Below are 27550 nucleotides of genomic sequence, written 5' to 3'. Positions count from 1 at the left end.
TTTTTCCACTGAATTTGTGATATTTACCACCATCTGGCATACCATATTATGTGTCTCTTTCCCAAATGGAATGTCAGCTTCAAAGACAGAGAATAATGCCTAGAACACAGTAAGTGTTCAGTAAGTACTTAGTGAATGACCAAATGAAATGAATAAAAGTTCTATCCTTGAATTTTTAGTAAGTGCTTGCCTCTTTACTAAAAGTTTAATATTAGTAGACTCCTGAAATCTTTTAACAATCAAATGTCACCACTTCTTTTTAGGCAGTTCTATTAGCAAGTTTCCAAGGTAAAATTTGAAAATGTAAATCACATACTTTCTCTTCATACAAATAGCATAATATTTCTTTATTTCTTTTTAAATATCATGGTTTTTGCCCTAGCTGGTTTGGCTCAGTGGATAGTGTCGGCCTGCAGACTGAAGGGTCCAGTGTTCAATTCTGGTCAAAGGCACATGCCCGGGTTGCTGGCTCAGTCCCCAGTAGGGGGCGTGCAGGAGGCAGCCGATCGATGATTCTTTCATCACTGATGTTTCTATCTCTCTCTCCCTCTTCCTTCCCCTCTGAAATCAATAAAAACATTTAAAAATAATAATAAACACCATGGTTTTGTGAATGTAAACGGAAATGAAATCTTTCTGTAAACCTGCAACTTGCACAGACAGGGAGGCTCTGTACTATTGCTGGTATGTATATACCCTGCTGTTCAATCCAGCAGCTGCTGTTTGGTTGCTCCTTGCTTGCAACGTGCATGAATGGTCCTGTAATCTGAGAGAAGCTTTACATATATATCACCCCTTTAAGGCTGCTTGTGCCAAACATACTGGCCTGCACTGCAAAAAGAGTAAAAGTGGAAGGGTTTCTAAGTATAATTGAAGGGCAAACCACACATTGTCATATAGATTTTAATAGATATTCTGAGTAACTCATCACAGTAATCATTTTTACTGTAATGATATGCAGCTTTACTATACTAGTATAAATAAAAACAGATAAATACAGCTCTAGGCAACATCACAGGTTAACAAACTAAGCATTCTTCATGAACCAAAACTGAAAACAATTATTAGGAAGAGATGCTGACACCCTTGCCCATTCTCATCAAACCTTCTCCAAAAAGCGACGCAAATAAGGTGCTCCACATATTATTTGCCAATCAACCAGGCACATATATTTCATAATCTCCACTATTTCACAGTTTGGTGAAAAAGCAGACATACCTCAACATATCAAGAAGAAAAATGGAACAGATCGTAATCCCAAAGAAAACCACTGAATGCATAGAAATATGGCACTTTTCCTGTATTTCAGCTGTAAGACACATCAGAGATAGAAATACACCAAGAAGAAAATATCCACCTTGAGTGTTCACCCTGAAATGTCAGTCTCTGAAGCAGGATGGGCAATGAAAGGAGGACCTAACATGAAAAACGAAATCCATGTACAGTTTACTATGATGAAGCTACCTGCAAAGAAACTCGCTTCTCCTTCGAAGGCTTGTAACTGAGGACAAGCAATTAAGTTGTTCGGTAGCCAGTGCTGAGGAACTCACACTCCAGCAGCGCCTTGCACACTTCAGACAAGCTGGAGATAAGATACACACAACCATCGTTCAGAAATGATCGTACTCTGGATGGTCAAAGAAACTTTGAAGGGGCCAGAAAACTTGAAGTCTGCCAAAGTGGGGAAGTGTCTTGGACAAAGTACCAATTTTAGGCAGATAGCAAAACTAAAATGTTTCACAGAGTTTCTAAAATTTTGTTCAACTTAACAATTGTCATTCTAATATGGCTTCATGATCTTATAAATCTTCAAGATTTTACCCATCTTATGTGATCTTACAGATCTATTAAAAACTAGGAAGTGAAGACTCACTTCCAAAAAAGCAGCTCATTGCCAGTTTATTTCAGAAAATGTCTGCAAAAAATCACTTTCCAACCAAAAATGCATAATCACAGAATATTCAGGCCAGTCCTTCAAGAAAACTACCTTTGCCGATAGTGAATTAAGACCATGATTAAGACAGACATTTCCAAAAACAATCCCAAACATACCCCAATACATTTTCAATTCATCCTGCAAAATATGCACTGTGAATAGTCAAAACATCATTGGATACCTCTGGATGTGACATACCCGAAGATTCAAAGGTTATGTTCTGATTACAATTTTAACTGCTATTTTTGCAATTTCATTTGATTTTTTTAAAGGTAAACACTATTTAATGTTTGATTTTAATCTTCAAAGTGATTTGTAGTGTTTCAATTTTCCATTAATGAGTCAGAATGGACAGGTCAGATGCTAGAATCCAGGGGATGGCAGTGAAGGATCAGAAGAAAGTTTATGTACACATTAGATCATAAATAACCACATCCTCTCTCAAACCCTTGTTCCCATTGTAAACTCTGTTCATATCTCCGTATTTGTAAGTCAGAATTAGTCTATAAAAATCACATTAAAAAGGTAAAATTACTTAAGTGAGATATTAACTGATCTGTATTTTATAAATTTTAATCCATAAAAATATAAATAAGAATGGTAAATTTTTAAGAAAAAGAAATATACATTAGTGCAAGTTATGAATTACATTTCTTCAGTGTCAGCAGTAAAATATCTTGAGGAAAGAAAAAAATTACTGATCTAATTTCAAGAAGAAAAAAAAACTCCAGTGTTTAAACATGCAGTTAATTCCAGATATAGCTAAACAGAATAGTTACTTCTCTTTACTGTCAGAGCAGTAGCACGGTGCTTCCTTATGCTGAACAGTACTTGTATTTCATAGCAGTTTTAGAAATAGAAAATATGCATAAGACCAGGTCACATTATCCATAAAATCTGAGAGGGGGAAAAACAAAAAGATTCTGAACCACACAGCACACAAGCTGAGAGATCTCATTCATGCTTCATTCAAGATTGTACCTGTTTGATCGGCCTTTGTTATGGTGCATGTGTCGGCTCCAAGCATTCAGTGATGGTAAAAAAAACTACATGGTTAGTGTAGTGGCACAAGAAACACTCCCTTCTTGTGATGAAACCTCAGTAAAATCACAGTACATCTCAATATGAGAAAGGATTGCTTCAAAAGGGCACACCAATTTAAAGAGGCTTTGTTACAGAGAGAGAAAGAAAGAGAGAGAAGCTCTTCTGGAATGTAAAAAGGTAATGCTTAACTATACAATTCATGAATTAAACAGAACAGTTTTGATTAAAAAAGGGCAAGACCTGCAGTCTTATAGATGGCTCAATTCAAAGTAACCCCTCCAGAAACGGGGACTGATAACACGTCTTTGCGATGTTGGAGTAACAGGCCGGGTGCTCCAGGGCTCCAGGGCCCTCTCCTTTGGGGCTCAAGTCTGCACTTTCATGGCACATCCTCAGCTGAACGCATCCAGTGCAGAAGGACAGGAGGTGGTTGGCTGCTCTCCTTAGACGGGGAAATACCTCACTCATTTCCTTCTCTCTCCTTTCCCTCCCCAAACAATTCCTCCGTTTCACCAGCATTATTTGCAAACCATGTTGCAAAAGCCTGGCTTTTATATTTTCTTTTTTCTTTTTCTTTCTTTTTTTGTTTAAAGGAGAACTATAGGTAGACGACTCCCTCAGGTTACAGAGTTGTGCTATTCAACAAATGAACTTCCTCTTCTGCCTCCTCTCTGTCCTCATCTACAGGGTTCAGTTGAACATTACCGAAGCGGGGTCTTGGTTTGCCGTCTGGGCCATATGACGGAGGATATCTTTTTTTGTTATAATGCCAAGGAGGCGCCTGAAAAAAATAAAGAGAAGACTGCCATTAAAATAAAAGGGAAAAAGAAAATGAGAAGCTACATTTATAGCTAAATCCTTTTTGTTGACAGGAATAGAGCAAAGCAAGTGCCTGATATTGTACTTTCAAAAATATTTTATTGGTAAAGATAATCAAATTACCCAGCTACCATCCTTTGATATAAAAAGTATTATGGTCACTAATAGTACAATGTTCTTTCCACTGAGACTCTCATTGAAGTCGAGCTATTTTGACTAATGAATGCCAACAAAAAAGTAACAAAAAAAATGGGAGGATGTATGGAAAAGAAATTATACTAATCCCATTTGAGAAGGAATATACATTCCTATCACACCAAAAAAGCAGTAAAATATCTGATGACCAAATCCTTCAATATTCCATTTTTTAAAACTAAAATTAACTTTTAAAAAACAGATTGCCCAGTTGTATGCATAATCTTCATGAAAGCACATACAATTGAGATTAAATGGTCAACACAGAACCTCAATAGCAAACTTCAGAAGCCAGAACAAATCTGTAAGACAACCCAACACTCATCAATGTTTTCCTTTTTTGATTTTGGCCAAAAAAGTTAAGATAGAGTGCTTTTATGAAAGACTTAGTTGTTAATGCTTACATTAAAAGATAGATGAAAAAATCAAGAAGCAGTCCTAAAATATTATAAGTGAAGCACAAAGCAGGATGAATGAGTAGCTACTTATTATTCTGATTAGTAGTTTTTTTAAAAGGATGCATGAAACACTTGTGAAATATTAGCATACAACAGGAATACACAATCAGTTGTGTATTAAACAAACTGGGACAAGTTTATATAGGTATGGCAATTGCACGGCAAAATAATTTCAGGCATTTATTGCTAAAGCCAGACAATTTTTAGGTTATGAGGTAAGATAATAATTCAAAATTTATCTTTAGTCATTAAACCACTAGGAAGGACATAGAGTCTGTTAGAACAAATGCATCTGACCCTAAAAACTGCTTACAGCACTCTAGAAGCATCATACAAAAGGGGCACACACATATTCTAGGTCCAGTTCACTAATGAAATGGCAAGAGACACATTATTGACTTTGAAAGTATTGAGGGTATGGAGGGTATAGCAGAAAAAGAACTAATGCTATGCTCACACACATATATATACACATACATATTACGCTCTAGTTAGTGTGCCCATAAAAAAATCCATTTAATTGTCGGCAAATTTAACATTGCTAAGCTCGGTTAAAATGATTTGTGAGCTTAGATTTACCACAAGACTACCACAAGATCAAGAAACATTTTTTTTTAAAGGAGGGGGAGGGTTTGGGGTGATGGGGTAGACATTTTTCACCAATCTGGCATCCTCTGAGACTGGTGTAAGCACTAAAGTAGACAGATATGTTGTGTTACTTTAAAAATGTCCAGTAATATTTACTCAGTCAACTGCCAAACTCTTTACAGTTCTTAAATTGCAACTAATGATTCTGATGAGATGTTAACTTTTGCTTACTTCCCATGAGTGAAATTTTACATACATTTAAATTTATCTTACAGGCATATTATGAGATAGAAGTGAAATTGGCAGCATGTAGGCCTTTGCTGGGCAGGTGTCTGGGAAAGAGAGGACTGAACAGTTCACAAGTGTCATGCCTCCTGACGTCTAAGGTGTCTAATGAGGAGATCTCATATATCTAATCACCAAGGGTTCGACGTGCTGCTTTAGTTGCTCGAGATGCTCTAATATGTTCTTCTTTGTGATGATCCCCAAGACAATCCTGAAACAGATCATGTTATGCTAATAACTGTGAGAAATTAAATTAAAAGAGGTTCCAATCATAATGATAATGAGAGAAAGAATAAAAACATGGACCATACGAATGCTTTTAATGAACTCTAGAAAAATAAAAACAAAAATGGTTTGAAATCCCAGGTCCCAATTGCATAAATTCTACTGACTTTCAAAAGTGACATGGTGCTATTTTCAAATACTGGTGGGTTATTTTCCTTGTTAAGTTAAAAATCAAAATGATAAAAGTTTACAATGAAGATGACTACAAAGAAAAGTACAAATAATATTAATACACAACTATAAAATTCTGAAGTTTATTTTCATTTTCACTGTTCCTTCCTTTGAAGAAAATGTTTTTCTAATATCTAAAATGTCACAGTGCAGCAGGTATTTTCTGGATCTACCTCAGCAATGTAAAGACAGGAGAAATCTCAACCTTTATTGCCTATGAGACTTGAGAAAGCCCTTTATTTTACTATTACTTGGAATTAAAATTAAAGGCAGTGTGTACCAAATAAATAGTGCTGATCAATACAAACACCCCATAATTTTCAGGACCTACTGAATGCTACTTCTTAAGGTAAGCAAATAAGACTTGTTTAAGATTAGGGGATCAAAATCACTTTCACTTTATGAATTTTTTTCTAAATGATTCTCAGTTAATATATTATTATTATAACATCAAGTAAAACAATGGACATAAATTCTCAGGATACTTGAAAATAATTAAATTTTTGCCCTAACCGGTTTGGCTCAGTGGAAAATAATTAAACTTTTAATTATTAAAACAAAATTCTGGTTACCAGTTTTATAACGAAAGTCAATGAATTCAACTATAGTATATGACAATATAGACAGTGAGTGTCAAAAACCTTAAAAAGTGCCCTGGCTGGTGTGACTCCATTGGTTGGGTGTTGTCCTGTGCACCAAATGGCCATGGGTTCGATTCCTGGTCAAGAGCACATTGCTTGGGTTGTGGGCTCAATCCCCGATAGGGTGTGTGCAGGAGGCAGCTGATCAATGTTTCTCTCTCTCCCTCCCTCTTCCTCTCTCTCTAAAATCAATAAAAAGATATATATTTTTAAAAACACCTTAAAAAGCTTTTAATCTTTAAATTTGGGAAGCCCACCCAGAATTCCCTTCAGGGTAATTGAACATATTTATATTTCCTTGGTGATCAGGGTAAGTGAAGTTTAATTTTTTTTTAAATGTATTTTATTGATTTTTTTACAGAGAGGAAGGGAGAGGGATAGAGAGTTAGAAACATCGATGAGAGAGAAACATCGATCAGCTGCCTCATGCACACCCCCCACTGGGGATGTGCCTGCAACCAAGATACATGCCCTTGACCAGAATCGAACCCAGGACCCTTCAGTCCGCAGGCCGACTCTCTATCCACTGAGCCAAACTGGTCAGGGCAGGTTAAGTCAACTTTACTATTAAACTGCCTTTGAACATTCTGACTTCTTGAAGGGTGTCACCAGGGGACTTCACATAGTCAAAGTAGCTTGGTCCTACGAGAAGTCAGTTATAAAAGAGTTCCTTAGGGTGGTGCCTGGATGTGAAGGTTGGGAAGCAGGGAAGGTAGGGAATAGGAAAGACATGAATAGGTTCTATGCCAATGTTTTTCATTATTTTTTTTCATAATGTGCTGATCACTGAGAACAAGATAAACTGAAAAGTTTGCAGAGCACAGGAGCAAGATCCCCACACTGTACTACATAAAATAAGCACTCACTCAGTAGATGTTCTTCTCTGATGTTTAAGGTCAAATAGACAACAAAAAAACATCAATTCACTTGAATTTATACTTGTAGTCAGGAAATGTGAAAATCTTGACAATTAAAATTATTCTAATTTAATTCTTATTTCATTATTTCTATCCAATTATAGAGTGATTAATTTCAATTAATATATTAGTAAGCTCTGCCAAAACACAAGGTACACAATGAAAAAAAAATTACAAGTTTTTAAGGACCAAATGGCAAATTTAGAGATTTACAAAGCAGTGATTATATTTACAAAGTAATAGCCCTAAAAAGAAGAAAATACATATATCCACTTCTCTTTAGTTAATGGAGAAAAGCGATTTGAGCATAATAAGGCCAGTTCAGTGCTGCTTTGTTAATTTCAGAAAATGTAAGAAAAATCAATACAAAATGTGACTCATGTAAAGACTGATTTGCTGTTTCTTGTGGGCTAACAAACAATGATGTAAGAGTTAACAGAGCATGACCCAACATTTTTCAAAGTCTGTTCCAAGAAAAACCAAACATCAGAGTTCTAACCCTGTCCCTCCTTCAAAAAAAGGTTTAATATTCAAATAAGTTTGGAAAATTTGTTTTCTATTATCCCATTTGAGAATCAAATAATACCAACATTTTATAAGTTCTGAGAAGTTCCAAATAAATAAACCTCAATTATATTTAATCCAATATTTTCCGAACTTATATGATCACAAAACTCTTTTGGGACAATGACTACTGACATCCTGCTAGTTCTACCAAGACTTAAAGATTCTGAGAAGTTCTGCTAATTAAAATTAAAAGTTAGACATCTATAACTGGCATCTTTACAGACATACTTCCCCTTGTCTCTCTGGTCTCATTTTCTCCTGGCATCCAAGGTTCCAGATTTGTTATATCCCTTCCCCCAAATAGTTATTCTCCACCTCTAAGGACCTAGTAGAAACTATAAAAGGTGAGCAATTGTCCGGAACTTCAGAGTCTATACTAAAAACCAGAAGATATAATTTTTTTTCTGAGTTTAAATCTTAAATTATTTAAACTGAGAATAAAACACTACTTTCTTACACATTTCACAGAAAAAAAACCCAAGAGCCACCACCCCAAAGGATCTCTTCTTTTTTTATATTTATCAATCTGTTTTCCTTACAGGACAGAAATAAAGAAAATATAATCAGGGCAATTAAATGTGTTCCTTTAGAAAAAAAAGCCACACACACACACACACACACACACACACAAAACACAAGCTTTCTTATAAACAGACAGTATCAGGTAAGATTTTAATTAACTATCCTCCATTTCCCCCACTTCATTCTTTTTTTACACTTTCTTCTAAATACACTTTCTAATGTCTGTGCTACTGAAACCTGAGAATTAACCAGCAAAGGGAAATACGGTAATTAACTCGTATAGCTTTGTGGACATAGTTAATCATGACTAGAGAATGACAATATATTTGGTCCTACATAAAAGAACACACCGTGGCAAGCACAGAGAACAACTCAAAACAAGTAAAAGTTCATAACAACTCATCTTAGCTTCCCACTAAATCATTTATAACTAAAAGGGCCCAAGAAGCAGTAAACCTTTATGAAGTTACTCCATTTAACATGTACTCATTTTTAAACAGTGAAGTTTGGTACCATTATTTTTCACATTAAACAACACTAAAGAAAAAGGTTCTTTTACTACATACATCTCTTCCCATCAATATCTGTAATATTTAACAATTCTGACCTCCCTGCCCCTAATCAAGAACTTTCTCTCTTTAATGATTTACTTCATATCATCTCCAGTTATTTTAACTGGCTAGCACAGTGAAATCACTTAACATGGATATCTTTCTAGCTTTATATTTCTATTCCTAACACAATACAGTATCATATATGTCCAAGAAAATAGTAGGTTAAGATTCTATCAGTCAATTACATTATAAAACAATAGCAAGACATTGGGTTTTAAAACTGGAAAGATATTTTCTTCCCTGATCTCTGACTTGCTAACCACGTGACTGGGCAAGTTACCAAACCTCTTCAAGCTCCATTCCTACATCTGTAAAGTCGGGATACTGCCACCGACTCTGCAGAGAGGCTGCAAAAGTTAAATGAGCAAGGTATTCAATAAACAAATTTCCTTTATTTTTGTCCTTTCTCCCTCTTTTCTCTAGATAGGGGGTCACATATTTTGTACAAAATGATATTTTAGAATACCTGCTGTGATTCTCTAAGTGTTTGGTATTTCAATAGCTTCAGGCTATGCATGCAGTTTATGCACAATCTTCTGTTCCTCATTTCTAGCTTTCCATTTCAACCCTCAGGTAAAACAACGTTCTTAAGTATCTCAACTAGGAACAGTAACATAAAGGGGGAAAAGGGGCTAGAGAGAGAGTGGGAGGGAAGCAGGTCCCAGGTCAGGAACAGAGGGAGCAGAACATGAGGGAGCAGTATGTGATGAGGGAATAATACTCTGTGCTACTCTCCACAATCCCTGTGACATTTGCCAAACGCAACCTTCCTATTTCCCCACCCTCAGAAATACTGGCAGTTTGTGTGTAAAGGGCAAAAATAAACAATTTGTGCATTTTAAATACATGAGTATTTGTATGTAAAAGGTCTGTGAGTAGAGAAGGTAGAAAAGAGGAAACAAAGCATTTGCTAAAGGAAGTTTTCAGCTAATTTACAAATTTCATTTAATTATGCATTATTTAATTATATTTCATTTAATTATATATATTCCTTTGTTACATGATAAATTAAATAATGTCTGTCACAGTAAACAGCAGAACATCTAGAAAGTTATTCTGCACTAGAAATGCATATTTTAAAACTGAAAGACAAGAGGAAGCAGGTGTTGGCAGTCCTCCACACAGGTCAGGGCCACCTCTCGTCCACGGGAGGAAATGCTCGAAGCACCACGTAGGTGCCGAAGAGGTTTCAGCACCTCTCTGCCTGACCAGTGTCACTACACTTTGGCAAAGATCTGGGAGTTGACATTTTTCTTATTCTCTGGTGTCAATCTGATTGATCTTGTATTTATACCCACACTAAGAGCCAGACTTTCCCACTTGGGAGCTGATTACACTCTCTCCTATTAAGTGCATATGAATTCCACTAAAATGGATAAAAACCTCTGACAAGTGAACTGATTTTTTGATGAGACTTACCCATTGTGAGTTACAAGGCACTGCCTCAGGCCCAGCTTTCGGAAAATATCCACCACGATCTCCATGGGGGTGTGGTCCGTCACTGTGAAAGGGCTCATGTCAAGAATGCTGCGAAGCTTCAAGGGCCGTGGACTTTCTGCTGGCAGAGACGGGGTGTGCTGTGCAAAGCACACCCGAGAGCTGCCCACGATACCTTCTTGTTTCTTTCTGGCACTTTCTGAAGAGACAGAGAAGACCAAAAATTAAATTTGACAGGTTTTATTTTACTTTAAGGTCAGAGATTAAACAAATAAAGCAATGTAGCCCCATGACTTTTGGTCCCTTCATTTTTTCCTGTCTTCTTAAACAAGAAAGGAATAAACTAAAAAGTCAGCAATTTCTTATATTTGACAGAATCAGAATCCATCACCAACACACCATCTTCATGTAAATAAAATATGTTTTGGTGAACCATGGTTCAATTGTCTTTAGTGGCACTGACCCTGTTTATTAACTCTGGGGGCGGGATAAGGAAGCATGTTTGGAATATGAGATTTTTAAACCTGCACAAATTATAGGAATCCATCATCGAATAACACCTGCCTGTGCCAACAGTCACTTTTCCTGCCTGGGAGGTGGGACTAGAAAGAGCTTCATCCTTGCTTTGACAATGGCGTGCACTTCACCACTGTGAATTAGCTCCTTCTCTCTCTGCTAATGTTAATTTTCTAGATGAGTCACAAGTATGAACAGGTGGGTGAAACTACAATTACGCACATAATGGGCACAAACTGACTTCCTAGGTTTTATCTGAAAGGCTGTGATAATTGCCCCCTCCAGTGTGCTCGGCTTCACATGCTTCAGTCCTGCTGCCGACCTCCACTCCCCCCTCTGAGTGCTAGATAGGAAGTGGCAACGAGGCAGAAAACTGCAGAGGAAAGGGCGAGATCATGGGAACAAGAAGGAAATCCATGAAATGGAGAGAATACAAAAATAAAATAGCCAGCTTTATGCATCTATTTTGAGTTTAGTGTGTATTCAAAACTGTCCTTTACTAAGGTATTTTATATATTATACTTATATGTGTAAAACCTAACATACAGGTCCACTTTTCCCATTCAAAAACTTAAACTTTACAAAAATATATGTGGATAAATACTTAGGTGTGTTCAAAAAGTCATGTGACTAACATTTCTGAGGATGTGACTTGATCTCACCTATCTAAAGTACCTCTATTCCTGCCCTAACCGGTTTGGCTCAGTGGATAGAGCGTCGGCCTGTGGACTGAAGGGTCCTGGGTTCAATTCCAGTCAAGGGCATGTACCTTGGTTGCGGGCACATCCCCAATAGGGGGTGTGCAGGAGGCAGCGGATCGATGTTTCTCTCTCATCAATGTTTCTAACTCTCTTTCCCTCTCCCTTCCTCTCTGTAAAAAATCAATGAAATATATTTTTAAAAAAGAAAGTACCTCTATTCCCTTGTAAACACTATCTGCCAAGCCAACATTCTATTTCTCAAGACAATAACAAAAACTGAAAAATACATCCACTGACTCAGTGAGAATATAATTCTTAACTTTACCACCTTCTTTTAAAAACCTGGCCTTCTTTCTTTAAATTTCTATGTAAATTCCAAAATTCTGATCTTTTCCATTTCTTTGCCTGGCTACCATTAAAACCTAAAGACTGGGAATCTAAACAATGAAATTAAACTCTCTGATTGTAGGTTTGCTAGGGCAATGACTTAGAAGCTGAAACACTTGAACAGAGACAAGTCTGACCACATACTTTGCCCACTCTGGCAACTACTATTGTTTTACTTGGAGCAAAACTTGGAATGATGGGATTGCCGGTCTTTGAAAAAGTCTTCTAAAGGTGTAAACCTTTTCCTAAACTGAGTAGGATATTCTCTGAAAGCTATTTCCTTCTCTCTTTTTTTCTGCTTTAATAGCTCTTGCAAATTGAGTTTCCTTCCAGTTTGATTTGAGAAATACTCTCATCTACACTGTCTAGTCTTTCCTCTTGCAATGGCACAAGAATGGAAACATTTTATAATCCTTCTGCAATTGCCACAGGGATAAGTTGAAAGGGGGATGACGAGCTCACATGAATGACCTTTGGAGACAGGACAAATGCTTGACACTTCCAGCTCAGGGGCCTCTACTAAAAACTGCAGAGTGTCAATGCAATGACTTAATGAAAATATTCTCTATCACCTTTGGAGGTGAGGGGGGAGAGTCAGCTGTGTAGAAAAGGACTAGAAGCCTATGGGTCTCCTTATTAAGACTATAGTACTATTGGGTAAGAGGAAAAATTAATTTTGGAGGAACACAATTGCTTCCTCCTCGGGGAAAAAGTTTAATTTATTTCCAAGAAATAAAATAGTGTGCTTAATGCCTTTAAATTTTTTCAGGAATGTTAGCTCAAAATACAGCAGCACTTACATACTTTTTCAACCTGATGTTTAACCAAAAATAAAATCTCAATGACTTTTTTCACTTTAAAGTAGATATTACAAGTTAATATTATAAACCTAAACCCCAAAACTAAAAAAACAAGACCTTGTGAATCTGGTATGAAACAGACCAATGAAGATGGAATTTTCAATAACTTGCATTCAAATAAGCCAACTTTATTAAATAGAAGAATGTATTTTGCTGGATGCCCTGGCACTTGCTAAAGTCTTATATGTTCATTAAGAATAATTATATATTAATTAAGAAAAATCAACTTAACAAGGCTTATCTGAGGGGTGGGGGTGGGGAAGTATGTGATTCCAAACTAATACCAATGCCAAGTCAAAGATAAAACTCTATTTAGCAGGAAAACAATCCATGGAAGCATAAATTCCTTTTCTAAAGAATATAAGACCTGCCTTCACAAACCCAACCAATTAAATTTTATTGCTTTCCTATCTTCCAGAAATCTACTATATATCTATATCTATATACCTAGATATCTAGATACTGATACTTATAAATGTGTATTTTTTTTTTTTTTAGAAGGTACCTATTGCAATTGTCAGGTCTCTTCTGAGGGCAAATCCTACTAATCTCTGAGATTCTTTTGACATTATGACAGGAAAGCCATTGTAGCTGGTTTCATTAATCATGTTTTCTATGTCATCCACTGTCATGTTGTCTTGTGTCAGGACAGCTAAGGGAGGATCATTCCTTCGAGGTCTCATGACATCAGCAGCCAGGGTGGTATGAGTGAATTCTTCTTTTGCATCCAAGAAAGGGTATCCATTTAACCGAATGTGCGCTTCATAAATGCCTTCCCTACCAAAGGCGTCTCCAACCCATTTACTGGTCATTACTGCAGCCATAAGGGGGACAATATATTCCAGGCCTCCAGTAAGCTCAAAAACAATAACCACCAGGGAGACGGTCATCCTTGTCACTCCACCTGAAAAAAATAAGCACCACTGGTCAGGAAGGACAGGAGCCTCATCAATACTTGCTAGTAGAATTTTTACACTAGGCAAGTGAATACAAACTTAGTGAAAAGGATTATCATCGAAAACTACTATTAGGACAATTATTACTATTTTAATAAGATCTAAAAGAACACCAATCATCTTTGTTTATAACACAGAAGACTTGAAATAACATTTCAAAACCTGCTTGCTTCATATAAAAAACCACAGCTGTCCAACCAAAACAACTTTGCCATTTTGGTTTCACTGCGATAGCAAAGACATAATTTCACCCTTATAAAAGATTATTCATTCTCAAGGAATTTGGTGAAGCACATCATAGCTATCTTGTTTACTACCAACTTACAAATGAAATTTATATGTGGGTAGAATATTAATTTACTATATTTCTCTCCTCTAAACCTTTTCAAACTAAGCAAAATGTTGATGCCTTGTGGTTTATGGTAGCAGTATAATATTCCCTCCCTCAGAAAACTCATCTATTCATCTATCCCAATCACCATTCTGAACTACCTTCTCTATGCCAATGCCTCCCCCACATGTCTCCCTCTACGGCTGCATTTGCCCCATGTCTCCAGCTGTGCACGCCTTATCTTATTGTGCTTGTCTTGACTTCCTCTAAAAAGACAGTGCACAAGCACTGTCACAGAAAACATCACACACTTAAAACTAAACTACTCTTCTTCCCAAAGAGCTCCCCATTCCAACTTCCCTGACTCCAAGAGCCAGCATCACATTCTTCCTGACAACCTAGGTAATCATTCTTGGTTCATCCTTTTACTTTATCCCAACACCTAGACTCTCACCTAGTCCTATCTGATTTGCTCTGCAAAATATCTATGGGTACCTTTTTTTAAATTCTCACTATTCCCAACCTAGTCCAGACCCTCAAGACTTTGTTCCTTAATTTTAATACTATTTTGTGTTTCCTCCTTAACTCCAGGCCTATTACCTTCAATCCACTTTCTAAGCCATGTTCCCAGGTTAACCTTTCCTAAGTAACACTTTCACCATGTTGCTTCTTCTCTCAGAAACCTACCAGGGCTCACCAGTTCATTCTATATTAAGCTTAAACTCTTCCTTCTTGTTTTTTAACCTAAAAATAAAAGGGAGAAAGGACCTACTATTATCTATCTATACTATGCCAGGCATGTCCTAGTCAGTTTACAAAAGTGTTTTTAAAAATTATTTTTTCATGAAGAACTTATTTTAACAGGCACTATGCTAAGAGCTTTATATACATTTTATCTCATACTAGTGGCCCGGTGCACGAAATTCATGCACTGGGGAGGGTCAGAGGGTGGGGGTGAGTCCTCAGCCCAGCCTGCGCCCTCTCGCAGTCTGGGACCCCTCAGCAGACATCCCTCTTGCAATCCAGGATCCCTCGCTCTTTACTGCCCACCTGCTCGCTCACCGCTCAGCTCACTGCTCCTTAGCGGCAGGCTCCTTACCGCCTGGCTTCTGGCTGAACAGCGCTCCCTGTGGGAGCACACTGACCAGGGGGTAGCTCGTGCATTGAGCGTCTGCCCCCAGGTGGTCAGTGTGCATCATAGCGACTGGTCGTTCAGGTCATTCTGCCATAACAGTTGCTTAGGCTATTATATACAGTAGGTCCTCGGGTTACATCGGAGATCTGTTCCTACAGCTCGATATAACACAATTTTCGCCGTAATTTGGAACCCACCTACATAAGCACCTACGTCACTCACATGGAGCACATACACAGCAGTAATGAAGTGAAACAGTAAAACAAATTTAAAAGAAATATAACAATTCCTGACCTTTACTTGTGGTAAATAATAAAAAACATAAAGCACATATGTACGTATGTCGAAATGACAGACTTTTTCTTTTTATAAATACTGTAAATGGGAGATGGCGACATAACCACGAAACAACATACGTCAAGTTCGACATAACCCGAGAACTGCCTGTATATAGATAATCCTCAAAACAACTGTAAGAGATAGGTAGTTATTATTTCCATTAAAAAATTTTTTTAAAGGAAGTAAAGGAACTTTCCCAAAGTCATCAAGCTACATGTGGCAAAGGCACAACTGCCATAGATCTGACCGATTCCTAATACAAATTCATCCTAACTTAAACCATGGCAATCTCACAGTCTGGCTCCTTCTCACCATCCAACTTTTTGTTTCCCAAAAGTACCCAAAATGCATTCTGTACTTCAATACTGTCAGTTTCTTCAGAGGCCCATGAATACTATTCTAATTTGTCTTCACATTATTATATTCTTCAACAAAGTCCTCTAAATTCTATTAATCTTTAAAAATAAAGTTCATGTTTTACCCTACCTAAATTACTTCAGCTCTTTTTTTCCTCTAGATTGCTACAATTTTCATAGACTCTTGCAGTATAATATATAATCATTATGTATTGCTCACTATTGTTTTGTCAGTGTGGGTCTTGTCTACCCAACCTGATTATAGTTGAGGTTGGGTTCATGGTTTATACTTCTTTTTCTATGACTCACTGCGCCTAGCAGAGTGCTAAACAGAAAGTGGGTACTCAATAAATACTTGCTACTTTAGAGAAAATGATTCTGTCCTTCACTTTCACTTGATATTATACTGTTGAAGATTAAAAATTACTTTACACAATTTTGATGTATTGAACAAAAATAAGTCAAAATACCAACGATTATTAAATATTATAACCAAAGCTTAGCTGACATTTTAAATATAAAACAAATACTTTTCATTCCCAAGAGGACAATAAATAAACTTGCAAATATCTTGCTTTTCTTTTCTTTAAAAGAGTAGTGACTTTTCTCATTTTTCTATAAATACGCCTTACATGGGGGAGGGCTGGTAAAGAAACCTTTTACTGAGGCTAAAAATAAATCACTGCAGAGCCCAAGTAAAGGTACTCTGTAGCTTTGCTGGCATGCTAACCTAGGAACCAGGCTATAGCTAGTGGAGGGAAGTTAAGACTCTTGACAATGAAAAAAAACAAAAATCTTCTTGGACAGGATTCAAATTAAGCCTAAGATGTTTTCTGTCATAAAGCATTAAGTGATATTAAAAAGATTAAATTAAATTTTTATTAAATTTTTGCATTAACAAATTTTCAGAGGCAGGTAAAATAAAACCTAGTACTGTTTATCCTATATAAAAGGCTAATATGCAAATCGACCGAACAGCGAAACGACTGGTTGCTATGATACGCACTGAGTACCAGGGAGCAGATGCTCAATGGAGAGCTGCCCCCTGGAGATCAGTGTGCTCCCACAGGGGGAGCACCCCTCAGCTGGCTCATAGCTGGCGAGCACAGCGGCAGTGGCAGGAGCCTCTCTCACCTCCACTGCAGGCGGGTGGTAAGGAGCCAGGGGTCCCGGACTGTGAGAGGGATGTCTGACTGCCAGCTTAGGCGGACATCTCCTGAGGGGTCCTGGGCTCTGAGAGGGCCCAGGCTGGGCTGAGGGACCCCCCCCCTCCAGTGCACAAATGTTGTGCACCAGGCCTCTAGTATCATATAATAGTAGTACTGCTTCATTTCTGTGAAAACACTCTCTTCCTCTGTCTTGTGCCTCACCTTTTCCCTAACCCCACCCCACCAATTAAGCACAAGCAAGCTCTTACTCATTTCCTCTCTCAGACTCACAGGCATCCAGACACAGACAGACACAGTGGTTGTTACCTAAGCACGCGGCAGCACCAACCATGGCATAGAGGCCAGGAGTAATGCAGTCAGCCCCAACCTCACACCACTCCTTAAAGATAAACCAGTCATGGTGATAATATGCAAGCTGCTCCACTGCAATGCCCACAATCCTCCCTGCAATCGCTCCGATGGCCATGCTGGGGATGAACAAGCCTGACGGAACCTACAACAAAACAGAATACATGATAAGGCAGAGGTCCTCAACTGCATGCTTGAAACCTATGTTCTGTGGATTTCTTTCTAACACTTTTGCTTCTTTTCACATTGACATAGCAAAATCCTAAAACTTTTAGCAAAATCTTATATACAGTATCCTAACAATTCCATGAATTCAGTTACAAAATAACACATCACATTCTCTACTCCAGTGGTTCTCAACATGTGGGTCGCGACCCCTTTGGGGGTCGAATGACCCTTTCACAGGGGTCACCTAAGACCATCAGAAGACACATATATAATTACATATTATTTTTGTGATTAATCACTATGCTTTAATTATGTTCAATTTGTAACAATGAAAATACATCCTGCATATCAGATATTTACATTACAATTCATAACAGTAGCAAAATTACAGTTATGAAGTAGCAATGAAAATAATTTTATGGTTGGGGGTCACCACAACATGAGGAACTGTATTAAAGGGTCGCAGCATTAGGAAGGTTGAGAACCACTGCTCTACTCCAAAGAGAAAATAACCCAAGGGTTATTTCTCTAGGTAGGGGTTCCTTAATGCCAACCCCTAACAAAATTTTCATTAGTACATGGTAAAATGTGGAAAGAGAAAGAACAGTACAAAGCACTTTTCATAATTCTAAATCAATTCAGTATGAAGTACTGCCTTTACTCCAAGATTATGTCCTTCCTATATATTACTTGTTATAAAATGATAGAAACATAAGATGCTATCACTCTTAAGTGGTACAATATAAAGCGGGCAATGTTTTCAGGTGTCCCAATAATTGTGTAGTGATTTTACATTATCCTATATAATAAAAGCCTAATATGCTAAGTGTCCAGTCGACTAGTCAGCTGTTCAACCAAAGTATAATATGCTAATGATATGCTAAGGCTGCTCAACCGGTTGCTATGACATGCACTGACCACCAGGGGGCAGATGCTTCAACTGGTAGGTTAGCTTGCTGCTGGGGTCTGGCTGATCAGGACTGAGTGAGATGGGCCGGACACGCCCTGGAGCCCTCCCGTGGCCCCTCCCTGGCTGGCCAACCTCTCATGTCTCTCCCCGGCCTGGATCGTGCATCGGTGGGGTCCCCTGGCCTGGCCTGCATCCTCTCGCAATCTGGGACCCCTCAGGGGATGTAAGAGAGCCAGTTTTGGCCCAATCCCGCAGGCCAGGCCGAGGGACCCCACTGGTGCATGAATTCGTGCACAGGCTTCTAGTATATTTATATGTATTCATGCATGCATACATTATATATATATTTAGTCAATAAATATTTTTCTCCTTTTAATTAATTCGTACATATGAATCTAATGAGGATAATAGAAACAGTAAACACATTAAGCAAGATCATTTAAAGACTATTAAAAGACTAATAGCTCTAAACTGTTGTGGATATGAAATAAGCTGAGCACAAAGTGTTGGCAAGTTGAAGATATATCAGGATCATTAACTGAATATCCAAATAGAAGGGATCAAAATATGTTTTTCACTCTCCTGCCAGTTAGATCCTTTGGCTAAAGCAGAGGGTAAGAGGCCTCTGGTATCCTGTAGCTCAACTAAGGGTGTGTTGTTTGCTGTTGTTTTTAGACAGAAAATCAACTTACTGTAGAAATAGGAGCTTTAACAACTCCTTTAATTTGATTCACTAAGAAGAAAAAGGAAAATTTCAAGGTTTTTCTAATATTTAAGTCTTATATTTAATTAATTATATTTAATTACTATAATGTGGACTAAACATAGAGGATAATACAAAAGAGACCATATTTCTGGTCAGGGGACATACAAGAGTCACCAATGAATACATAAATAAGTGAAACAACAAATCTCTCTCTCTCCCGTCCTCTCTCTCTTTCTTTAAAAATAACTAAATAAAAATTTAAAAAAACAAAAGACCATATTTCAACACCACTCCAATTTTGTTAAAATCAAGCTGTTACTCTCCACAATGTACAGCTGTGAAAGCACACTAACACTAGAGAATATTATTATATGAACTAGAGGCCCAGTTCACAAAAATTTGTGCACTTGGGGGAGTCCCTCAGCCCGGCCTGTGCCCTCTCACAGTCTGGGACCCCTCGGGGGATGACCACCTGCTGGCTTAGGCCCACTCCCTGGGGGATTGGGCCTAAGCTGGCAGTCAGACATCCCTCTGGCAGCCCGGGAGCCCTCAGGGGATGTAAACTTGCCAGCGGGGAGCAGGCCTAAGCTGCAGTCGGACATCCTTAGCGCTTCTGAGGAGGCAGGAGAGGCTCCCACCACCACCACCACCGCTGTACTGGCAGTCATCAGCCTGGCTAGTGGCTGAGCAGAGCTCCCCCTGTGGGAGCACACTAACCACCAGGGGGCAGCTCCCGCATTGAGCATCTGCCTCCTGGTGGTCAGTGTGTTTCATAGTGACCAGTCATTCCTAGTTGTTCTGCTGTTAGGGTCAATTTTAATATTACCCTTTTATTATATAGGAGTGCCTGGCCAGCCTGAGTGAGGGGCTGATGGCTGTTTGCAGGCTGGCCACAGCCCCTTCAGTGTGGGGGTCCACCATGGGGTGCCTGGCCAGCCTGGGTGAGGGCCTGAGGGCCGGGCCATTTGCAGGCTGGCCAGAGCCCCTTCAGGGTGGGGGGTCCTGCTGGGGTGCCTGGCCAGTCTGGGTAAGGGGCTGAGGGCCATTTTCAGGCTAGCTAAGACCCCCAGCAGGGACCCTCACCCCATGAGGGTGTGGCCAGCCTGGGTGAGGGGCTGATGGCTGTTTGTAGGCTGTCCACGGCCCCCAGCCACCCAAGCTCCAATGGAGGCTGGCTGGAAGCAGGTATCTGGGATTTATATGTCTTCTATAATTGAAACTTTGTTGCCATGAGCGGAGCCCACAGCCAGCTCAGGGCCGGCGGGAAGCTTGGCTTCCTCCATCACCCAGGCAACCAAGACTCCTGCTTGCTCCAGCTCCGTGGCTGCCGGCCGCCATCTTGGTTGGGTTAATTGGCATATAGTCGCTCTGATTGGCTGATGGGTGTGGCTTGGGGCGTAGCGAAGGTACGGTCAATTAGCATCTTTGTCTTTTATTAGTGTAGATTACAGGTAGAGTAATTTAAAGAATAAGGATTAGCTGACATCTGATATACATCACTGACAGTCACATAATAGAATTATATTTACTGGCAAATCACTATCAAATGTTATTCTCACTTTCATAACTTAGAAAAAAACAATGTCCCAGGACATAAGGACCAAGTCCTTGATGGAAAAAGGCTTTGGGCGCCCTAACCGATTTGGCTCAGTGGACAGAGTGCTGGCCTGCGGACTGAAGGGTCCCAGGTTCGATTCCTGTCAAGGTCACATCCCCAATAGGGGGTGTGCAGAAGGCAGCTGATCAATGTTTCTCTCCCACTGATGTTTCTAATTCTCTATCCCTCTCCCTTCCTCTCTGTAAAAAATCAATAAAATATATATATTTTTTAAAAAGGCTTTGGGCTTAGTAATTTAACTCTTGCTTCAGCAGTGTCCTTTCAAGGTAACCCCTACAGGGATATGGTAAGGTAGAAAAGTGGCTTCCTAAAGATGGATATCCTGATTCTTGTGAATTCATTATGTTATGTAGCAAGGAGAAATTAAGGTTGTTAATCAGCTGACCTTCAAACTGGAGATTATCCTGGATTATCTGGCTGGGCTCAAAGTAATAATAAGGGTGTTTTAAATGTGGAAGAAGGATTTAGAAGAGTGAGTTTCAGAATGATGAGGTAAAGAAAGACTTGACCATCTATTGCTGGCTATGAAGATGGAAGAAGGGGGCCATGAGCCAAAGCATGTGGGCAACCTCTAGAAGGCTGGGGCGGGGGGGGGGGGGGGGAATCCCTGTCAATACCTTAATGTTAGCCCAGTAAGGCCTATTTTTGATTTCTAATCTGCAGAAATGTAATAAATTTGGGTGATTTTAAGCCACTAAATTTATGCTTATTACTACAGCAATAGTAAACTAATAAATGGTTTAGAAATATCATGAATTTTCTAACACTCCTCCCACTAAATGGTAGTACATATATCCCTCCCCCTGAGCCTCGGTGGGCCTTTGTGGCTGTCTAGACAAACAGTACACAATAGAAGGCATGATGTATGACTTCTTTGGCTAGATTAGAAATGGTCCTCTTGGGACACTTGCTTTTGGAAACCTGAGCTACCATGTAGGAAATCTAACCACCCTGAGGCCACCATGCCAGAAAAACCAGAGGGAGAGATATTAGAAAAGGCCAGAGGTTCCAGCTCTAGCTGTCTGAATCTTCTCAGACCAGGTGCCAGACAAATGAATGTCTATGAGATGAGCAGCCTTAGCCATGTCTCATGACAACTGTATGAGAGACCAAAACATGTCAGCTGAGTCCTTAACCAAATCAGACCATTATCAAAAGCAAAATAAGTTATCATACGTTGCTAGATTTAGGGGTAATTTGTTACAAATTAACAGATACCATGGCTCAACAATATATCCTAAGGATTTCTTTTTTTTTTTTTTTCATTTCTTAAAATTGAACCCCCAAAATAAGAACTTTTTCAGGCCATGGTTATGAAACAACCACCTTTACATAAAAATTTCATCTCTCATTCCACATACAAGTTTTGATCATGCCAAGATTAGTTAAACATCACCCCACATTGGCACTTACCTTGATACCAAAAGTGAATACTGTCATTATGATTTTAAATATGAGTGCTAAGCATAACTGCCATATAGCTGAATATACTCCGACGCCTGCTGGACGATCAGGAATATCATCAACAATTTTGCTGGCATTCATGTCATTTCTGTAGTCACAAAGAGAAGAGGATTCCAGGGGCCCACAGTCTGTAAAAAGCTCTCTAATCAGTTCACTGGTGTTGAGCCTAGTATATGGATTAGGGAAAGCTATCACAGCAGTGATGGCTGCAACAATAATGACTTCAAGGACAGGATACTTTCCAAATTTGGTGGATTTGCGTCGACGACACCAAGCTATATTTGCCCTAATGAAAAAGGCTCCCCAAAGCCCTCCAAATACCCCGAGGAGAATAAAAGGAAACAGTTCAAAAAGGTACCATGGTGTATGATACTCCACATAAAAAAGGACCAGACGGCTATTACCAAATGGATTAATGGATCTCAAAACAAATGCAGCAACTAAAGCAGCAAAAAATGATCTCCATAAAGTTTTAAGAGGAAAATAATAGCTAACCTAAAAAAAAAAAAAGAAAAAGAAAAATTAATGATATAATTTTATAAAATGTTTCTGATATAACTTGAACAGTAAATATCATAGCTCTAAATTTTGCTGCCACTGGAATTTACATAGAATGGATTTCACTATGATAAGAAAAATATTGATGTTTTATTAACTTTAACTATCACTCATTATACATTCACAATATCAACTAGTCATAAATGTCTAATAATTATTTAAAATACCTAGGATTTCTTATTTTCAAAATGAATTTAACTTCCAATCATAGTAGTTAACAATAAATGTACTGCCACCAGCTCCCGTTAGCTCATACAGAAGTATTTGATTTACCTCTTCTATATTAAATTTTAAAAAGAGGAAAAAATAGAAATAACTAGAAAAGTACATTTTATTTTATTTATTTATTTTTTTAATATTTTATTGATTTTTTACAGAAAGGAAGGGAGAGAGATAGAGAGTTAGAAACATCGATGAGAGAGAAACATCGACCAGCTGTCTCCTGCACATCTCCTACTGGGGATGTGCCCGCAACCCAGGTACATGCCCTTGACCGGAATCGAACCCGGGACCTTTCAGTCCGCAGGCCGACGCTCTATCCACTGAGCCAAACCGGTCTCGGCGTAGAAAAGTACATTTTAAAATATCCCTAGTCATATTTCTGTGTAAATGTGTAAAAAGTCTTAAGCACCAAAGAGAAAACAAAAATAAAATATTCTACTAAAGCAACTAAAATGATCTCCTCAAACATCAATAACTGCAATACAAATAATCACAGAAGAAAAACTTACAAAGATGATTTAGGAATTAATTAAAAAATTTAAATAAAAAGGCTGTATTTAAGCTAATAGAGATAGATCGTTTTAAATATTTCTTTATTAAATCAAATTCATATCTGCTTACTTTAATATGTCAGCAAAGTTAAATTTTAAACAATAACTAATCATTTTAAAGAATATATTTTAAAAAATTTTCTCAAGGTAAAGAACATATATAGTATATTACCTTTTATGTATGAGTGAAAAATAAGTTTATGAAAATAAATTTGAAAACTTAAAAACAAAGTCTATACCTACTACACTAGATATAAAACTGAAAAGTATGCTAAAATATATTTTAATGGTAATTATATATAACTTTAATATATGTTCTTTTTTTTAACCTACCTCTTCCAGGCTAAAAAGAACTCCTCCGATCGGTGCACCAAAGGCCACAGAAACACCTGCAGCTGAGGCAGCTGAGAGCACCTAAAAAAAAAAAGGATGTGGTTTATTTCGTGTTTTTATAGTTCAAACATATGCCAAATAAAAATTCTTCACATTACTCGAATTTTCGAGATGACTTCTGAATTTAACTCATATGTCTCCCTCCTCCCCAAGCAAATGCAAATATGTATTTCCTCTAAAAAGATTTTTTTTATCTTCTGCTTTAATTGAAAGGTCAATCATATATTCAATATTCAGTAAAGAAAAAAAAAAAAACCTTATGTGAGATATGCTAATATAAATGGGATATAAAAAAGAGGCAATAAATACAGCCAACTTTCAAGATGTCTGTTTGCGAAGACCAGTGGAGAGAGTAGTAACTGGTTTGAGGGGAGAGTTTACGTATTTTTATTTATTTTTTAATCCTCACCCAAGGATATTTTTCCATTAATTTTTAGAGAAAGTGGAAGAGAGAGGAAAAGACAGAGAAATATTGATGTGAGAGAAACACATTGATTGGTTGCCTCCTGCACATGCCCCAACAGACCAGGGCCCAGGCTGGGGAGGAGCCTGCAACTGAGGTACCTACTACACTATATATAAAACTGAAAAGTATGCTAAAATATACTTTAATGGTAATTATATATAACTTTAATATATGTTCTTTTTTTTTAACCGGAATCAAAGTCGGGACCCTTCAATTCACAGGCCGACGCTCTATCCACTGAACCAAACTGGCTAGGGCTGTTTACTTATTTTTAAATAGGATATAATTTATTCATATTTTAGAGCTAACTGCGTCATCTACATATATAAAAGGCTACGTGTCCAACTGTACATCCGTCCGACCGTCCAACCAAACAACCGGCAGGTACATATGAGGCGCACTAGCAATTTAAAAATAAACATTGACTCGTGCATGTGCGATACATATAAAGCTCTCGCTGGCGCCAATTGCAGCGTTTTAATTTTGTAATACTATATTATATATGCTATTTTGACATGTAATTTTTTGCAGTAATATAATTACTGCACACATCTTTCTTCTAATTAATTTCCTTTCAATATACACTAATCCGTGCACCAGGCTACTAGTCATTAATAATTGCCTTAGTCCAAATCCTAGTAAAATATCCAGGGAACTTAAAAACTACTGAGTTTCCCTATGTTTTCACTACCCTAAGTCCTCTGAAAATACTGCCACTACCAGTATGGAGAGCCTTCAGCACAAACAATGGCTGCCCCTTAGGATACAGCCTCACCAGCCAGAATCACATAATAACTTCTCTGGTGGATCTTCTCTGCAACTTCCTGGTCTGTCACTTGGACACTGCCCAAGTCCCACCAGTGTGAAGCCAACTACACACTGGGCATCTATTTCTAATTGCTTTTCTAAGAGTCTTTATTCTTTTCACTACTTCAGTAAATATTTGAGGCTACCAAAGCATTTCCTCAAATGGTCAAGTTTTACATTTCTGAAAAAGAAATTAGAAATCATCAAAATTAAATTGTAAATGATTAAGAGTACAAACTACATAGTCAGGTTACTGTTTGGTAAATTAAAAATAAACAAGTATGTGTTTTAATTAAATCGTATCTGGCTTTAAGAATATAGACTTTGCTTATTTAGGGAAGAAGTGTGAGAAAATTTAACTTACTTTCTGTTTTGTTTTTCCCATTAATGGAACTGCAGACAACATATTTAACTGAATTTTCTAATTCTACATTTAATAAAATAGAATTTTATAATCAAACTAATACCCATATACCTATAACACACATTTTAATATCTTTAGTATTTTAGAATCATTTAATTAAAAAATGTCAAAGAAGTGGGTATAGGAAGAAAGACAAAATATGAGGCTTTAATGCTTTCACTAACAAGTACCCTAACAAGTAAACTCTACACATTTATATACTGAGGTGACAGAATAAAATTGTCATAAACATTACTAAGCATCACAGTGTGTATATTAAAATTCAGATGAATTAAATTTCTATAACAATTTCTAATAAATTACATTTTTCACTTATAATGAATAAATAAAAATACAAATCTTACCCCCAAATTGTCATGGTACAATAGCAAGTAAAGGAATTGAACTGGGGAGACAAATGCTATAGTTCCATTTAACCATTAACTTGCCCTGCTATAGTATAGTTTAGGTTTTGCTTTGAGAAGACATAAACACATGTCCACACAGTCATAGTAGTAGTAGTAGTATTAGGATAGTCAAGAGTATAGACTTTAGAATGGAAGAAAAATAAATTTTAATCTACACTCTGACACGTAATCTTGGGCAAATTAGCCAAGATTTAGTTTAGTTACCTATCTATAAATGAGAATAATAATGCCATGTTAATAGGATTATCATGGGATTAAATTTTAAGATGCAAGTAAAGAATATGACATAGAACCAGATACATAGTAAGTAATCAATAATAATGTTAGTTATCCTAATTACATAACAGCGATTTTCAACCAGTGTGCCATGAGAATTTTTAAAACATGCAACACCTAACTATTTAGTCAGGGATACTGGCCTCTTTTCCCTTTTGTCAAATGAAAAAAAATGACAACAGCCAATACAATAGCCTTCCGGTGTGAATGAATCAAAATTATACCTATTTTTTGTCAGACTGGCAAAAAAATGTATTTTTTTGGTGTGCTGCAGAATTTTAATAATTAGTTTATGTGTGCCATGAGATGAAAAAGGCAGAAAATTGCTGTTATATACAGGATAGTACTGAAATCACAATTATCATCCAGAGATAGAGCAATGATGCTCTGAAATGTTCCACTTTTAGACTACTGCCAATGCAAGGACGTTTCAGTGCTAACATTAAAATGAACGGGAATTATATCAATTGAGGAATTAAATAGTTTGATAAAAATATTCTACTTTTTTCATTGTAGTATAAAAAACAACAGGCTGAAAGCTCTTCCTATGCTAGGGCCAGAAACCCCTGAATTCTCAATATTTAATGAGATATAAAATACTGTACCTTAAAAACCCAAAGGGCTCTGCACCATCTAGGACTGCAGATGAGACTGGGAAAACTGGATGGGATTGGGCCTCCCAAGTTTAGAGCTAACACAGATTATCCCAGGAGCCTACTTTCCTTCTAGAAGACATCCGGAGCAATTTAGAAACATCAGGGAAACTGTAAGATGTAAAGTTTAAAGACCTCCGGTCGATCTCAGGCTGGCCTTTTAAAATATGGTAAAAGAAACTTCCCCGAACAGCTGAATAAAGAGGAGTTCCTACATCTCCTTTAATGTAAATCTCTGATTTAAACCTCAGGCAGTCTAGAGGCCCTCAGAACTGCCCCTGGGGCCAGACAGCTCTCCGCAGATGACACACACACCCACTGGCATCAGAGACTCCTCCCAGAGGGAAACA

The 27550-nt window shown here is 37.7% G+C and overlaps 1 protein-coding gene across 4 annotated transcripts in view; it reads right to left on the bottom strand.

Moving 5' to 3' along the window:
- Positions 1–887: 887 nt before the first annotated feature.
- The window catches only part of CLCN3 (chloride voltage-gated channel 3), an 86526-nt gene continuing 59863 nt past the window's right edge, over positions 888–27550 (bottom strand). For 2 of the 4 annotated variants that reach the window (XM_070415459.1, XM_070415460.1), the window contains 7 exons: positions 24108–24188; positions 22393–22938; positions 17536–17722; positions 13449–13847; positions 10462–10678; positions 5461–5536; positions 888–3761 (listed from right to left, as the gene is read on the bottom strand). In XM_070415459.1, the coding sequence (XP_070271560.1) occupies positions 3603–3761; positions 5461–5536; positions 10462–10678; positions 13449–13847; positions 17536–17722; positions 22393–22938; positions 24108–24188 (1665 nt within the window). In that variant the 3' untranslated portion in view covers positions 888–3602. The remainder of the gene's footprint in view (positions 3762–5460; positions 5537–10461; positions 10679–13448; positions 13848–17535; positions 17723–22392; positions 22939–24107; positions 24189–27550) is intronic. The other 2 variants (XM_070415461.1, XM_070415462.1) reach the window with 1 other exon arrangement.

This window comes from Myotis yumanensis, unplaced genomic scaffold (genome assembly GCF_028538775.1).
Source record: "Myotis yumanensis isolate MYYU_CA2020_CCGP unplaced genomic scaffold, mMyoYum1.0.hap1 SCAF_5, whole genome shotgun sequence".
In the NCBI taxonomy this organism is placed as follows: domain Eukaryota; kingdom Metazoa; phylum Chordata; class Mammalia; order Chiroptera; family Vespertilionidae; genus Myotis; species Myotis yumanensis.
Note: the sequence above shows the minus strand (reverse complement) of the source record. Positions and strands in the feature narration are given on the sequence as shown.